This window comes from Scyliorhinus canicula, chromosome 7 (assembly GCF_902713615.1).
Source record: "Scyliorhinus canicula chromosome 7, sScyCan1.1, whole genome shotgun sequence".
Lineage (NCBI taxonomy): Eukaryota > Metazoa > Chordata > Chondrichthyes > Carcharhiniformes > Scyliorhinidae > Scyliorhinus > Scyliorhinus canicula.
In genome coordinates, this window is record NC_052152.1 from 62,247,031 (window position 1) to 62,264,208 (window position 17,178).

The 17,178-nt window shown below is 50.7% G+C and overlaps 1 protein-coding gene across 3 annotated transcripts in view; it reads right to left on the bottom strand.

Moving 5' to 3' along the window:
* Positions 1 to 1,671, bottom strand: part of LOC119969027 (cytochrome b-245 heavy chain) — a 66,905-nt gene extending 65,234 nt beyond the window's left edge. The window contains exon 1 of one of the 3 annotated variants that reach the window (XR_005461283.1): positions 1,541 to 1,670. Coding sequence is in view for 2 of the 3 variants with exons in the window: in XM_038802154.1 (XP_038658082.1) it covers positions 1,541 to 1,585 (45 nt within the window). In the remaining variant the exon portion in view is untranslated. Of the gene's footprint in view, positions 1 to 1,540 lie in introns of all 3 variants that reach the window. The other 2 variants (XM_038802154.1, XM_038802155.1) reach the window with 2 other exon arrangements.
* Between the last annotated feature and the right edge of the window lie 15,507 nt (positions 1,672 to 17,178).

A 17,178-nucleotide genomic window follows, 5' to 3' on the forward strand; every position in this document is an offset into this window, starting at 1 on the left:
TGATCAATTCAAACATTTAAAAGTAAAGACCTTCTTGATATTACCAGCCCTGGATTTATGAATAATAGTAACTGAACAGCTTGTCAAGAATCAATAGCACCCAGTCTTTCTGGAAATGGTTGACCCCTTTTTTGTGCCACGAACTATTAGAGAAGATCTGGATAGCTCTCTATCCATTGTCACGTCATTTACTTTTCTGTGCCCTCTTCAGGCACAATCAGGTACAAACACCAGAAAAGAGGAATTTGGGGTACAAATCAGAAGCAGAATGAGAACAAGTTAGTACCCAATTTTGGATGTGTTTTGGGAAGATGGTAGAGGAAAATCACCTCTTGTATAACACATACTGGGTAAAATAATCGCACTTCATCGCAAACTGTTATCAAAAGTTAATTTCCAAAATCTTGACCGGAATAAAAATAGTAAGGAGTTCCCAATTTCACTTCCTAAGTTACATCAATCTGGATAAAACATATTTTCCATTTCTGCTTGCGCTATTAATAACAATTTGTACAACTCATTTTAATATAGTTCAAATCTGTTGACTTCACATTCTAACATTTATTGAATGAAGCTCTCCGGACTCTTTTGTAAGATAATAGAGGAGCTAATCAAACACGAGAACAACTTTTAAAATCATCTCTCAACTCTCCCCCCAAAATAAAAGATTCTGGGATCTGGGCATCAATGGCAAGTGTATCATTTGTTGGCCATCCCTAATTGCTCTGGTACAATTATTTCTATTTTTCTCTACAGTAGTTTTGATACAACTGATTACCTGTCTAGACCACTTCAAACAGTTGCGAAGAATCAATCACATTGGGGTGGGCTTTGAATCACATAAATGCAAGGAAGGCAGGGAAATGTTTTCTTTCTAAATTTTTGTAAACTGTATGCAAGTTCTGAAACTATGGTGGCGGTACATTTATTATTCCAGGCTTTAGGATTTTGGATTACGAGTTCAATAATATACATGATTTTGTTGGTGTAAATATCCAATTAACAGTAAACACTCAAACTCACTAATTCAACAAGCTTATAGCTCCCTTGCTAACATGGATAAATGGAACAATACCTTGATGAAAACACACTTTCTGTTTGGTCAAGTGATAACAAATTTACTGCTTGTTATTTGACTAGTTTTACCAACAACATATTGAATTCCATGGCAAAGCAAAGGCATCGAAGGGAAATATTGGAATCATAATGGTCATTATTTAGATAAAGCAGCACCAGAAAGGAAGTTGTATTTCCAAATTAGAACAAATCTATGAGCAATCTCTAAGAACTTCTCTGTACGACCAAAATGTTGTGATTTATATTTCATTTTCTAAAGAACACACAATTGAAAGCATCTCAGTTCTCCAAAATGGCAGCCACAAAAATAACAAGATATAAAATTAATTCAACGCAGCTTGCCTTAAAGATGCTTAAAGCTGTGTTTTTTTATTTTTAATTTTTCTTTAACACAAGTAGTAAAAGCAGAATGAAGCAAGATGTAAAAATGTGGAACCATGAATTTTCCTTTTGGATTACTTACAATCACAAAGATGGAAGCTCCCTCATTCACCAACCAGTTTCCCATGCTTGAAGTAACGAAGAACTCACTCGCCCACAGATGTAAATTTAACCAAACATAAAGGGAAGTGAGAATTTTGTCTGTGAGCCGTACAGATCCTTCTTCTCTATTGGACAAGAAATGAAATGAATAAAACTAACTGCATGACTTAATTATGAGTACTAAAAATTAAACATCTCTGATGTATCATTAAACTGAACACCGCACCATCAACATTCTGGGAATCACTGTTGACCAGAAACTGAACTGGACCAGCTGTATAAATACTATGGTGTCAAGAGCAGGTCAAAGGCCAGGAATTCTGTGGATAGCTATTTACCTCCTGATTCCCCCAAAGCATGTCCACCCTCTACAAGGAACAATTTAGCCATGTGAGGAATACACCCCATTTGAGAGTGCAGCTCCAAAAACATTAAAGAGTCTCTAAACCTATAAACTAGTTCACTTGATTTTCACCCCAAACAATGGCTTAAACATTTGCTCCCTCCATCACTGGTGCTCTGTGGATTACAAAGCCCATGGGATCACAGGATGAACACTTGGGGGGGGATTCTCCGACCCCCTGTGTGAATCCCGCCCAGCTGCTCCGACGGGAATTGCCTCGCAGAATCAAAGGAATCGGCACGACGCGATGGGCCCCAGGGCTGCTTCAAATTACTGCCCGGATGGGCCGAAGTCCCGCTGACGTGACCCCAGGTCACGCTGGCATAAATTAAACATGCTTTTTAACGGCGTCAACCAGTCGTGCTGGCGAGGGAAGAGATAGGGGTCAGCGTGGGGCGGCCGCCGGAGAGGAGACGGCATGGCAGTAGCTGGGGGGGGGGGGGGGGGAGGGGGGAGGGTCGCGGGTACCAGTCCGAGGGTGCGTGCCGGTGATCGGGGTCGGTTCCGGGGGGGGCCTTTTGGGTTGGTGAGTGGTGGGCGGGTGCCGGGTAGGGGAGTGCCGGGGATGGGGTGCCGGGGATGGGGGTGCCGGGGATGGGGGTGCTGGGGATGGGGGTGCCGGGGATGGGAGTGCTAGGGATGGGGGTGCTGGGGATGGGAGTGCTGAGGATGGGGGTGCTGGGGATGGGGGTGCCGGGGATGGGAGTGCTGGGGATGGGGGTACCGGGGGTGGGGGTGCCAGGGATGGGGGTGCCGGGGATGGGAGTGCCGGGGATGGGGGTGCCGGGAATGGGGATGCCGGGGATGGGAATGCTGAGGATGGGAATGCTGAGGATGGGGCTGTTGGGGACGGGGAGTGCCGGGGATGGGGATGCCGGGGATGGGAATGCTGAGGATGGGGCTGTTGGGGATGGGGAGTGCCGGGGATGGGGGCGCCGGGGATGGGGATGCCGGGGATGGGAATGCTGAGGATGGGGGTGTTGGGGATGGGGAGTGCCGGGGATCGGAGTGCCGTGTTTGGGGATGCTGGGGATGGGGGTGTCGGGGATGGGAGTGCCGTGGATGGGGATGCCGGGGATGGGAATGCTGAGGATGGGGCTGTTGGGGATGGGGAGTGCCGGGGATGGGGGTGCCGGGGATGGGAATGCTGAGGATGGGGCTGTTGGGGATGGGGAGTGCCGGGGATAGGAGTGCCGGGGATGGGGGTGCCGGGGATGGGGGTGCCGGGGATGGGAGTGCCGAGGTTGGGGGTGTCGGGGATGGGAGTGCCGGGGATGGGAGTGCCGGGGATGGGGGTGCCGGGGATGGGAGTGCCGGGGATCGGGGTGCCGGGGATGGGAGTGCAGGGGATGGGGGAGCCGAGGTGGGAGTGCCGGGGTTGGGGGTGCCGGGGATAGGGGTTCCGGGGATGGGGGTGCCGGGGATGGGGGAGCCGGGGATGGGGGTGCCGGGGATGGGAATGCCGGGGATAGGGGTTCCGGGGATAGGGGTTCCGGGGATGGGGGTGCCGGGGATGGGGGTGCCGGGGATAGGGGTTCCGAGGATGGGGGTGCCGGAGATGGGGGTCCCGGGAATGGGGTGCCATGGCTTGGGAGTGCTGGGCATGGGGGTGCCGGGGATGGGGGTACCGGGGTTGGGGGTGCCGTGGATGGGGGCGCCGGGGATGGGGGTGCCGGGGATGAGGGGGCCGGGGATGGGAGTGCCGGGGATAGGGGTGCCGGGGATGGGGGTGTCAGGGAGGTGGGTGCCAGGCATGGGGGTGCCGGGGATGGGGGTGCCGGGGATGGGGGTGCCAGGGATGGGGGTGTCGGGGATGGGGGTGCCGGGGATGGGGGTGCTGGTGATGGGAGTGCCGGGGATGGGGGTGCCGGGGATGGGGGTGCCAGAGATGGGGGTGCCGGGGATGGGGGTGCCGGGGATGGGGGTGCCGGGGATGGGGGTGCCAGGGATGGGGGTGCCGGGGATGGCGGTGTCGGTGATGGGGGTGTCGGGGAGGGGGGTGCCGGGGATGGGGTTGCCGGGGATGGGGGTGTCAGGGAGGTGGGTGCCAGGCATGGGGGTGCCGGAGATGGGTGTGCCGTGGCTTGGGAGTGCTGGTCATGGGGTGCCGGGGTGGGGGTGTCGGGGATGGGGGTGTTGGGCATGGGGGTGTCAGGGATGGGGGTGCTGGGGTGGGGGTGCCGGGTTGGGGGTGCCGGGGATGGGGGTGCCGGGGATGGGGGTGCCGGGGATGGGGGTGTTGGGGATGGGGTTGTCGGGGATGGGGGTGCCGGGGATGGGAGTGTCAGGGATGGGGGTGCCGGGGATGGGGGTGTTGGGGATGGGGGTGTCGGGGATGGGGGTGACGGGGATGGGGGTGCTGGGGATGGGGGATCCGAGGATGGGAGTGCCGGGGATTTGAGTGCCGGGGATGGGGTGCCGGGGATGGGGGTGCCGGGGATGGTGGTGCCGTGGATGGGAGTGCCGGGGATGGGGGTGCCGGGGATGGGGGTGCCGGGGATGGGGGTGTTGTTGATGGGGTTTCCAGAATGGGGGTGCTGTGACTTGGGAGTGCCGGGCATGAGGGTGTCGGGACGGGGGTGCCATGGCTCGGTAGTGCCGTGGATGGAGATGTCGGGGATGGGGATACCGTGGATGGGGGTGCCGTGGCTCGGGAGTGCCGGGGATTGGAGTGCCGGGGAAGTGGGTGCCAGGGATGGGGGTGCCGTGACTCGGGAGTGCCGGGGATTGGAGTGCCGGGGATGGGTCTGCCGTGGCTTGGGAGTGCCGGGGACCGGTGTTGCCGGGGATGTGGGGGGGGGGGGGTTGGGGTTGTCTGGCCAGGTGCCAGCTGGCAACAGTGGCGACCATGCAGCCCATGACACCTGGCTGCGAAGGTTGGGTATGGTGCCCTTAGTCGACATGTATGCTCAAGCCGTCAGGAGTCGCGTCAATGTCAGATTCATCAGTCGCATTCACAAGACAGCCACGAACGTCACCCAAGCACAATGTACCGCCATCCACGCTCTCAAAACCAACCGCAACATCGTCATCAAACCAGCAGACAAAGGAGGGGCCACCGTCATACTGAACAGAACGGACCACTGCAAAGAAGTATACCAATAACTCAACAACCAGGAACACTACAGACAGTTACCCGCAGATCCGACCATGGAACACACCCGCCAACTCAACAGACTGATCAAGACCTCGGATCCAGACCTTCAGAGAACCCTACGTGCTCTCATCCCACGTACTCCCCACATTGGAGAGCTCTACTGCCTCGCGAAAATACACAAGGCCAACACACCAGGCCGTCCTATTGTTTCAGGCAATGGAACCCTGTGTGAGAACCTCTCTGGCAACATTGAGGGCATCTTAAAACCCATCGTCCAAGGTACACCCAGCTTCTGTCGCGACAGGACGGACTTCCTACAGAAACTGAGCTCCCATGGACCAGTTGAACCAGGAACATTCCTCATCATAATGGACATCCCGGCACTCTACACCAGCATCCCCCATGACGACGGCATTGCTGCAACAGCCTCAGTACTCAACACCGGCAACTGCCAATCTCCAGATGCAATTCTGCTCATCCGCTTCATTCTGGATCACAACGTCTTCACCTTCGACAACAAGTTCTTCATCCAGACGCATGGAACAGCCATGGGGACCAAATTCGCACCTCAATATGCCAACATCTTCATGCACATGTTTGAACAAGACCTCCTCACCGCACAGGACCTTCAACCGACGTTATACAACAGATACATCGATGACACTTTTTTCCTTTGAACCCACGGCGAAGAATAACTGAAAAGACTACACAATGACATCAATAAGGTCCATCCCACCATCAGATTCACCATGGACTACTCTCCAAAATCAGTTGCATTCTTGGACACACTCGTCTCCATCAAGGACGGTCACCTCAGCACTTCGCTTTACCGCAAGCCCACGGATAACCTCACGATGCTCCACTTCTCCAGCTTCCACCCCAAACACATTAAAGAAGCCATCCACTATGGACAAGCCCTCCGTATACACAGGATCTGCTCAGACGAGGAGGAGCGTAACAGACATCTGCAGATGCTTAAAGATGCCCTCGTACAAATGGGATATGGCGCTCGACTCATCGATCGACAGTTCCAACGCGCCACAGCAAAAAAAACCACACCAACCTCCTCAGAAGACAAACACGGGACACACTGACAGAGTACCCTTCGTCGTCCAGTACTTTCCCGGAGCGGAGAAACCATGACATCTTCTTCGCAGCCTTCAACACGTCATCGATGAAGATGAACATCTTGCCAAGGTCATCCCCACACCCCCACTACTTGCCTTCAAACAACCGCACAACCTCAAACAAACCATTGTTTGCAGCTACCCAGTCTTCAGAACAGCGACCATGACACCACACAACCCTGCCATGGCAATCTCTGCAAGACGTGCCAGATCATCGACATGGGCCCTAGCACCTCCTCCTCCCTCGGGGTGCCCGATAGCCCCCGGGCCTCTCCATGGGTCGGGGGTATGAACGGATCAAGCACCTGAGGCACCCCCGGCACCTGGCGCTGCCAGTCCTGGAGGCCCCCCCGGTATCGATGATGGTCTGCATGTTAGCAGCCGTGAAGCTCAGGGAGTTGGCCATCCCTGTCTGTGTCTGAGCGATGCCGGCCAGCACCTGGGCAATGGTGCCGGTACTCTCGGCGATGGTCTACTGGGACTGCACCATGGCGTTGAGCGCCACTGCGATCTGTATCTGGCTCCGGCTCATGGCTGCCTGTGAGAGGGCATCCATGTCCTGGGCCACGGACGGCGCCTGCATGGAAAACCCCAGGCCTTGCATACTGCGACCCATGTCTGACACCGTCGCACCCATTGCCTCCACCGCGGATGCCACCCGTGCGGTTTCGGCCTGGGTGGCACGCATGACCGGCACCACTCCCTGCTCCTGCACACAGATGGACTCCTCCACCTGTGTCTGCAGCTGCCGCAAGCCGGCCGTCACCCCCTTCGATCGTCCCTGGGTCCGTGACTGCATCGGGTCTATGGGTGGGATGAGGAGGGAGCTGTCACATTGTTTGTGAGGTATGATTTGTTCAGTACAACCATAAAAGGCTGTTGTTTGTGTTATGGGACAGGGTTTAGAGAACCCCAAAGTGTATCATGGAGTTCACCTGACCCACAACTTTTAATAAATTGTGGTATGGGGAGCACACGGCCCCACACTTTGGGGTTCTCTAAACCCTGTCCCATAACACAAACAACAGCCTTTTATAGTTGTACTCTATAGGTGTGGTACAGCAGAAATGGAAAAGTATTTTTTAAAGCAAAACAATGTCTATTCTATGAACTCAAGTTAACCTTTTTAAAACATACAGTGAACATCTTAGCAACCATCAATTCAAATACAACCCCCAAAGAATACAACACTCAGTAATCCTTAATAACTTCCCAAACAACATCCAGAAGACAAAAGAAACACCTTTTTACAGAAGCACATCAGGTTTACATTCACTGCTGAGAACATTTATAATTCTGAATTCACCAAATGATCAAGAGATAGTCTTGAGAGATAGTCAGAGAGATCAACAGTACAGCTGCTTTGTCTGGCTTCAGCTCCAACACTGAAAACAAAACTAAAACACACCCTGCAGCAAACAGCCTAAAACGAAAGTAAAAATCTGACAGACAGCCCAGCTCCACCCATACTCTGGCATCACTGATAAACACCCATTTCTTGAAGGTACATTTCTTAAACACCCATTTCTTAAAGGTACTCTCACATGACACTTGTCTAGCCTACGGGACACCTCTCCTCTACGTTTCTGTGTGTCAAAATCCAATGACTCAGTCAAATCCATGTGTTCAGTCTGCTTTTCTTTTTATTATACTTTGTTGTAGCAGTTTGATAAAATGGAGTGGTTTGCTGGGACATTTCAAACAACATTGCTGTGGGTCTGGGCTCACCTATAGGACAAAATGAGTAAGGGCAGCAGACTTCCTTCTCTAAAGGACATTTGCAACAATCAGGTCATTCCTGACACTAGTTTTACGATTCCAGATTTATCTAATTAACTGACGTTAAATTCATCAGTTATCTGTGGTAGGACTTGAACTTGTGTCTTTGGACCATTAACCCAGGTCTCTGGATTACTAGTCCACTATGACCCCACAATACTACCATTCAGAAAGGTCGCTGTCGCTGGAAACCTGTTGATCTTCCAGTGCAGAGCTGTCCCCAACTAAGTGTTGCAGACGGGAACATTCCTGAGCCCAGGACGAGGTACTGAGGGCCGCACTAAAGCTCGGGGCAGCCGCCACAGATTTGATTGGATTTGATTTGATTTATTGTCACATGTACCGATGAACAGTGAGAAGTATTTTTCTGCGGCCGAGGGAACGTACACAGTACGTACATAGTAGACAAAAAGAATAATCAATAGAGTACATTGACAAATGGTACATCGACAAACAGTAATTGGTTACAGTGCGGAACAAGGGGCCAAACAAAGCAAATACATGAGCAAGAGCAGCATAGGGCGTCAGGAATAGTGTTCTTACAGGGAACAGATCAGTCCGAGGGGGAGTCATTGAGAAGTCTTGTAGCTGCAGGGAAAAAGCTGTTCCTATGTCTGGGTATGCGGGTCTTCAGACTTCTGTACCTTCTGTCTGATGGAAGGGTCAGGAAGAAGGCAATGCTTGGGTGGGAGGTGCCTCTGATAATGCAGTCTGCCTTCCTGAGGCAGCAGGAGTGTATACAGAATCAATGTGGGGGTGGCAAACTTGTGTAATGCTTTGGGTTGAGTTCACCACACTCCGCAGTTTTTTTTGCGATCTTGGGCTGAGCAATTGCCATACAAGGCTGGGATGCAGCCAGATAGGATGCTGTCTATGGTACATCTGTAGAAATGTGTGAGAGTCGATGCAGACATGCTGAATTTCTTTTGCTTCCGTAGGAAGTAGAGACATTGTTAGGCTTTCTTAACTGTTGCATCAACGTGAGTGGACCAGGACAGATTGTTGGTGATGGTGATGGTGACCCCCAGGAACTTAAAGCTATGGACCATCGGCACTTCGGAGCCATTGATGTAGATGGGGGGGTAGTTTGATTTGTCGTTGTTTGAGATATGGCCTACCACAGTCGTATCATCCGCAAACTTATAGATTGTGTTGGAGTTAAGTCTTGCCACACAGTCATGTGTGTATAGGGAGTACAGTAGAGGACTGAGCACACATCCTTGTGGGGCCTCGCTGTTGAGGACTATTGTGGAGGAGGTGCTGTTGCCGTTCCTGACAGATTGCGGTCTGTTGGTGAGGAAGTCAAGGATCCAGCTGCGCAGGGAGGGGTCAAGTCCAAGATTGCAGAGTTTGATTATTAGTCTTGTCAGGATCATAGATCATAGAATTTACAGTGCAGAAGTTCTTCCTGCTGCCTCAGGAAGGCAGGATAATGGTGTTGAAGGCGGAGCTGTAGTCTATGAACAGCAGTCTGGCGTAGGTGTCCTTGATGTCGAGGTGTTCGAGTGTTGATTGTAGAGCGGTGATAGTGAAACTGCAGTGGATCGAGATGGTCTGGGAGGCTGGCAGTGATCCGTCTCATGACTTGCCGCTCAAAGCATTTCATGATAACAGACGTCAGGGCCACCGGTCGGTAGTCGTTGAGGCAGGCTACCTGGTTCTTCTTTGGTATTGGTATTATGGTGGTCTTCTTGAAGGAGGTGGGGACCTCAGAGCGGAGGAGTGAGATGTTGAAGATATCTGCAAATACATTTGCCAGTTGGTCTGCGCAGGCTCTGAGTGCTCGCCCAGGGACGCCATCGGCGCCCGTTGCTTTCTGCGGATTCACTTTCAATAAGGCAGCTCTTACCTCTGAGGCTGTAATAGTGGGTATGGGTGTGTCCAGGGCTGTTGGGGCAGGTGGTACTGATGCATTGGCTGACTGCTCAAGGCGGGCATAAAACTTGTTCAGATAATTGGGTAAGGATACTCCAACCCCAGATATTCCACCTGGCCTTGCTTTGTAGCCTGTGATCTTGTGTAGGCCCTGCCATGGCTGTCGTGGATTAGTGTCGTTGGCCTGGGACTCTAGTTTAATGCGGTGCGGTATTGTCTTCTTGCATCCCTGACGGCCTTCCGTACGCGCATTGGGGGGAGATCGCTGTCTGAGACCTTTCAGCCACAGAGAATGAGGAGAGTGGAATTGTACAGAACCCCCTCGGGCTCACATTGAAGGTGCACAGTGAATATTACAGATATCACAATTGTACTGAAACGCCTCAGAGTGCAACTTGATTTTTGTAGAGAATCTGAATATTATTGCACTTTCCGTGATGGCCATTGTGAAATGTTTGCAATGTCCTTTCAGATATTTTACAAATAAAGTATATTTTTGCAAAATAAAAAAAAAGGTCACTGTCACACAGAGTGATCAGCATTTGGAATGTAATGCTTGACAATGTGATTTTGGCAAACACTTCAGAATAATTTAAGAAATAATTAGATGCTGCAATGAAGACAATGTGAAATTGTTCTGGATCAATGTAGTGAGATAGGCTGCATGGCCTTCCTTGAAGGTAATTTGTGATGAGTTCTACCTTACTTTTAGGACAATGGGATTGTTATAATATATAAAGGAAAAGTTGCCATAGTCGCAGATGACTATAGGCTGCTTTCCCCTTTGAGGGGGAGAGCTGACTGGTGGTGATTTAACCTGAGGATCACCACACTTTAGGCAAGGGGCAAGGTTGAGAAGGCGGGACCATCATGAATAACCTCCGCCAGTACGGGAATTGAACCTGCAAAGTTGGCCAGGCTCTGCATCACAAACCAGCTGTCAATATATTAAAACCTGAAAGGAAGGATTTTTTTGTTTTAGCATATTTGAGTGAGTGTCCAGTGCCACCAAGTGGAAGAATAGTGATTTGCATCTGCCCATCTCGACTGTGTGATCTGATCACTCTGGCTATTAAAGTGTTGTTGAAGGAACACGTCCTGACCTCAGGAATAGAAAAATCAGAGGGCAAGCGGCCCTGGGATATTCTAATGTTTTCCACTTTTACCTTCTATTTTACTATTTTAAAAAAACCTCTGCTCTACAAGAGCAGTAATTGATAGATTAAGAAGGATTTCTGATTGTGTTGATTGTGGAGAAACTGGGGCAAAGTTGGAGATGGGTGATGTTGCTGATGTGTAACTAGGCTTTCTTTTTAATGGGTATAAATATGGGTTGAATTTTGTTCAATGCCTCTTTAGCTTGATGTGGGGATGCCGGCGTTGGACTGGGGTGAGCACAGTAAGAAGTCTTACAACACCAGGTTAAAGTCCAACATGTTTGTTTCAAACACTAGCTTTGGGAGCACTGCTCCTTCCTCAGGTGAATCTGAGGAAGGAGCAGTGCTCCGAAAGCTAGTGTTTGAAACAAACATGTTGGACTTTAACCTGGTGTTGTAAGACTTCTTACTGTGTTAAGCTTGAGACAGTGTCCAGAGAACAGAATGGTATAATTGGCAAGGGAATCGAGTTTGTGGGGAGGAGAACGGAATTGACAGCAAGGGAATCGAGTGTGCTGTGGGTCTGAAGACATTAGTCTGGATGTTGGGATGAGATACACAGCACGGTTATTGTGCTGGGCATTATTAAAGATCAATGGAAAGCAGCGCCAGAGCCTGCACTTTGTGTTGTTAAATATGGACGCTTCCACCCTGCCTCAGTCGCTTTCTTTTTCGCACAGTCCAACACTGCCTGGACTATTCTCGCTGCAGGAACTCATTGCTCTACTCTGCCTGGACTATCCTCTCTGCAGTAACTCATCGCTCTACTCTGCCTGGACTATCCTCTCTGCAGTAACTCATCGCTCTACTCTGCCTGGACTATCCTCTCTGCAGTAACTCATCGCTCTACTCTGCCTGGACTATCCTCTCTGCAGTAACTCATCGCTCTACTCTGCCTGGACTATCCTCTCTGCAGTAACTCATCGCTCTACTCTGCCTGGACTATCCTCAGGGCAGGCCTCGTCAGATGAGGAGGATGAGGGGGAGGGGGACAATAAGCGGGACATGCGGTCTGGGCAGGCACGGGAGGCCGCTCAACGCCATCTCCAGGGCCAGCGCGCATGGGACGCCCTTGTCGCCTCACGTTTCACTGACTAGGTGGGGAGGAGGGATGCTGGCAGGGGCATGGACACCATCATCCCAGACCCACACCAACACCCCCTCACCTCCCACACCACCAAACCACCCACACGCAAACCCCCACTATGACACATACCTGCAGCGCTATGAGCTGGGGGGACTGGGTTGGCAGTGACAGCGAGTCTGGTCCATAGAATGGAAGTGTATGACAATCTGCTCTGTGATGAGCTCCGTGCTCCATATTGTATGACAATGTCTGACTCATTCCCACTGTAGCCACCTCCCACTTGGGTGATCCCTGCATGCGAGCTGGCCAGTCCATCACACGGTCCTGTGGAATCCCTGGGATGGGGGTATTGGAAACGATCGGGGCAGGGGAGGGGTATTGGGGGACCACTGTACACCCAGGGGGCCTTCACTCGTCCTCCAACCCCCACTCCCACTGGCCAGCACTGACCGCCCCACCCCCGCACCCATAAGACTGAGCTCCGAGGCAGGTTTCAACGGTGTAACAGGTGTTTATTGTGAACAAATATCTACAGTCTGTGCCCTAGCCCCTACAACTCAATTGTGCCCTGCACCCGTGTCAACTTAACTAGTATCTAACTTTCTGGTCTAACGGGCCTAACATTGCGCCTATGTGGTTCCCATAGGGCTGCTGTGACTCCTGCCTTGTGACAAAGGTTCCCGTTGGTGTGCGTCTCCTGGGGTGACCCAGCCTGGATAGGCCCAACTGCTTCTCGAGCCTCTGGGGTGGTGTGATGCTACCCTGTTCTGCCCGCTGTCCACTAGATGCACCAGGGACAGGAGGGGGGAGTCCGAGACGCTGCGCTGTTCCGGCACTGCGAGAATCAACGGCACGGGCCCCACCTCCTCCTCCCTCGTGGTGCCCGATGGCCCCCAGTCTACTCCATGGGATGGGGGTGCGGCGGGGACACCCCCTGAGGCGCCCCGCCACCTGGCGCTGCCAGTCCTAGAGGCCCTCTCTGGTCTCGACCAGGGTCAGCACATTCGCGGCCATGGAGCACAGGGATTGGACCATCTCTGTCTGGGACTGTACCAGCACACTGAGGTCCGTGCCACATCAGCCAGTGACTGGGCCACGTACCTCTGGGTATGGGCCACATACTTCTGGGTATGGGCCACGTACCTCTGGGTATGGGCCACGTCCCTCTGGGTGTGAGCCACCTCCTTCTTAGTCTGCGCCACGTGGTTCTCTGCAATGGCCTTCTGTGACTGGGCCACGCTGAGGAGGGCCGCTGCAATGTCCAGGTGGCTCTGGCACATGGCTGCCTGTGAGAGGGCAGTCCTGTCCTGAGCCTAGGCCCCTGCCTGCACAGAATGCCGCAGGCCATGAACACGCTGACCCATATCCGACACCGCTGCCCCCATTGCCTCCACCGTGGACACCACCCATGCAGTGTTGGCCTGGGTGGCACGCATGACCGGCCTCACCCCTTGCTCCTGCATGCAGATGAACTCCTCCACCTGTACCTTCATGTGCTGGAAACCGGCCGTCATCCCCTCCTGTAGTCCCTGGGTCTCTGACTGCATCTCCACTGTGGCTAGGACTTGATGTTCCAGGAGCCTGGGACCTGTCTGGGTTGCAGCTGATTCCTGGGGCTGGGGGGGGGGGCATAGAATGTGGGGGTGTGGGAGCATGTGGAGTGTGCGGGGGCCGTGTGGGGCGTGGGGGTGAGGGGATGGGGGGGTGGGGGGAAAGGGGTGAAGGGTGGGGAGTGAGGGGTGTGCGATGTTGTGGGGGTGTGTGGAGTGTGGGGGGTTGAGGGTGTATGGGATGGTGGGGTGTGGGGGTTTGGGAGGTGGGATGAGGGGGTGGGGAGTACATGGGGTACGGCTATGAGTCTCACCTGATGAAGGGGCTATGCTCCGTAGCTCGTCATTCCAAACAAACTGTTGGACTTTACCCTGGTGTTGTAAGACTTCTTATTATGTCCACCCCAGTCCAACGCCGGCATCTCCACATCATAGTATATAAGTGAATGTTCGAATCAGGTGATCTCAGACTGACTAGGGACCTGGGAGAGAGGTTGCTTATGCATGATCATACTATTATTATCTGTTGTTTTGTATATATTTGACCCCCAGTTAATGTTAATAAATCGTTTAGAGCTTTAGTTACAAGTGCTCCTGTAATATAAATCAGGTCATCCAACAAGAACATTACAGTGTTGTTTTATAGTGTCTCACTGCTCTCTCTCTCTTTCTCTCTCTCTCCTCATGTAGTTTTATGGTCTCACTGCTGTCTCTTTCTTTCTTTCCCTTTCTCTCTCTTCTTGTGTTGTTTTATGGTGTCTCTCTGCTCTCCCTCTCTCTCTCTCTCTCTCCCTCTCCCTCTCTCTCTCTCTCGCTCTTGTTATATTACTCTGGTAATATATCGTTCATCTGCTTTATATATCCAGAATGGTCTGATGGTGTGATTCTTAAGAAACCACCAATCTTCAATTTAAAGCAAAACAGATTTATTGAATAATGAATTGATTAATATTGAGTTTGCACACACTGCAGAACTATAACTAGTAATCAAGTCACCTATATTAAAGTATTAACTAATTTAAACTACACGTGCTATCTATGCTGTGATCTATCTCTCTAACACTCTGCTGTCTAGTCACTCCTGGTTGGAAGAGACCCAAGATCCTTTGAGCTCTCATATTTATAGTGGAATCTAGTGTTGCCCTCTAGTGGTTGTGTTACACTATGATGTAATCATTAACCCTTTACACGTCTCTATATATACATATCACTCCTTTTTTAACATTTCTTTCTTATGTGTCAGAAAAGGAAAAATGTATGACAATAATATAACCAAACTTGATATGTATATCTTTGTACGTGGCAACTGAGTAACGATCACACAATTTACTGTAAATATTTACAAATTCGGTCTATTAGGTTTTCTTCTTCTTCTCTTTGATCTTATTAATTGACGAGGAGGTGACGATGGTGTTTTTACAGTTCTTTTCCTGTCATCACAACTTTGAGTGTTGATTAAAGTTTCTTGAAATATTGTATCATTTAGTTTTATGTCCGTAGAAAATTTAATGCGTAGCCTCATTTTTTGAAGTACTCGACGATTTTGTCGATGACTGGTTCTTTCAGCCGTATTAACAATGTAAGAGCGTGGTGCAGCTTGTCTTATGATTCTGGAAGGAGCAGATCATCCTCCATCAGGTATCTTGATCCTGACGGTGCCATCTGGAGGCAATGTTTCCAGCTGAGTTGCATGCATGTCATTGTACATTTGTTGACAAGTATGTTGCTGTTTCATTTTCTGTAGCACTGGCAGATGATCGGGATTTGGAAGTTGTATTGATGGTAATGTCGTTCTAAAATCTCTGTTTATCAACATATGTCCCGGTGAAAGTCCAGTTGCTAGAGGAGTAGCTCTGTCGGATAGAACATAGAACATAGAACGATACAGCGCAGTACAGGCCCTTCGGCCCACGATGTTGCACCGACATGGGAATTCAAAAACTAAAGGCCATCTAACCTACACTATGCCATTATCATCCATATGCTTATCCAATAAACTTTTAAATGCCCTCAATGTTGGCAAGTTCACTACTGTTGCAGGTAGGGCATTCCACGGCCTCACCACTCTTTGCGTAAAAAACCTACCTCTGACGTCTGTCCTATATCTATTACCCCTCAATTTAAGGCTATGTCCCCTCGTGCTAGCCACCTCCATCCGCGGGAGAAGGCTCTCACTGTCCACCCTATCTAACCCTCTGATCATTTTGTATGCCTCTATTAAGTCACCTCTTAACCTCCTTCTCTCTAACGAAAACAACCTCAAGTCCATCAGCCTTTCCTCATAAGATTTTCCCTCCATACCAGGCAACATCCTGGTAAATCTCCTCTGCACCCGTTCCAAAGCTTCCACGTCCTTCCTATAATGAGGCGACCAGAACTGTACGCAATACTCCAAATGCAGCCGTACTAGAGTTTTGTACAGCTGCAACATGACCGCATGGCTCCGGACCTCAATCCCTCTACCAATAAAGGCCAACACACCATAGGCCTTCTTCACAACCCTATCAACCTGGGTGGCAACTTTCAGGGATCTATGTACATGGACACCGAGATCCCTCTGCTCATCCACACTGCCAAGAATTTTACCATTAGCCAAATATTCCGCATTCCTGTTTTTCTTTCCAAAGTGAATCACCTCACACTTCTCTACATTGAACTCCATTTGCCACCTCTCAGCCCAGCTCTGCAGCTTATCTATGTCCCTCTGTAACCTGCAACATCCTTCCACACTGTCTACAACTCCACCGACTTTAGTGTCGTCTGCAAATTTACTCACCCAACCTTCTGTGCCCTTCTCGAGGTCATTTATAAAAATGACAAACAGCAATGGCCCCAGAACAGATCCTTGTGGTACGCCACTCGTAACTGAACTCAATTGTGAACATTTGCCATCAACCACCACCCTCTGTCTTCTTTCAACTAGCCAATTTCTGATCCACATCTCTAAATCACCCTCAATCCCCAGCCTCCGTATTTTCTGCAATAGCCGACCGTGGGGAACCTTATCAAACGCTTTACTGAAATCCATATACACCACATCAACTGCTCTACCCTCGTCTACCTGTTCAGTCACCTTCTCAAAGAATTCGATAAGGTTTGTGAGGCATGACCTACCCTTCACAAAACCATGCTGACTATCCCTAATCATATTATTCCTATCTAGATGATTATAAATCGTATCTCTTATAATCCTCTCCAAGACTTTACCCACAACAGACGTGAGGCTCACCGGCCTATAGTTACCGGGGTTATCTCTACTCCCCTTCTTGAACAAAGGGACCACATTTGCTACCCTCCAGTCCTCTGGCACTATTCCTGGAGCCAATGATGACATAAAAATCAAAGCCAAAGGCTCAGCAATCTCTTCCCTGGCTTCCCAGAGAATCCTAGGATAAATCCCATCAGGCCCCGGGGACTTATCTATTTTCACCTTGTCCAGAATTGCCAACACTTCTTCCCTACGCACCTCAATGCCATCTATTCTAATAGCCTGGGTCTCAGCATTCTCCTCCACGACATTATCTTTTTCCTGAGTGAATACTG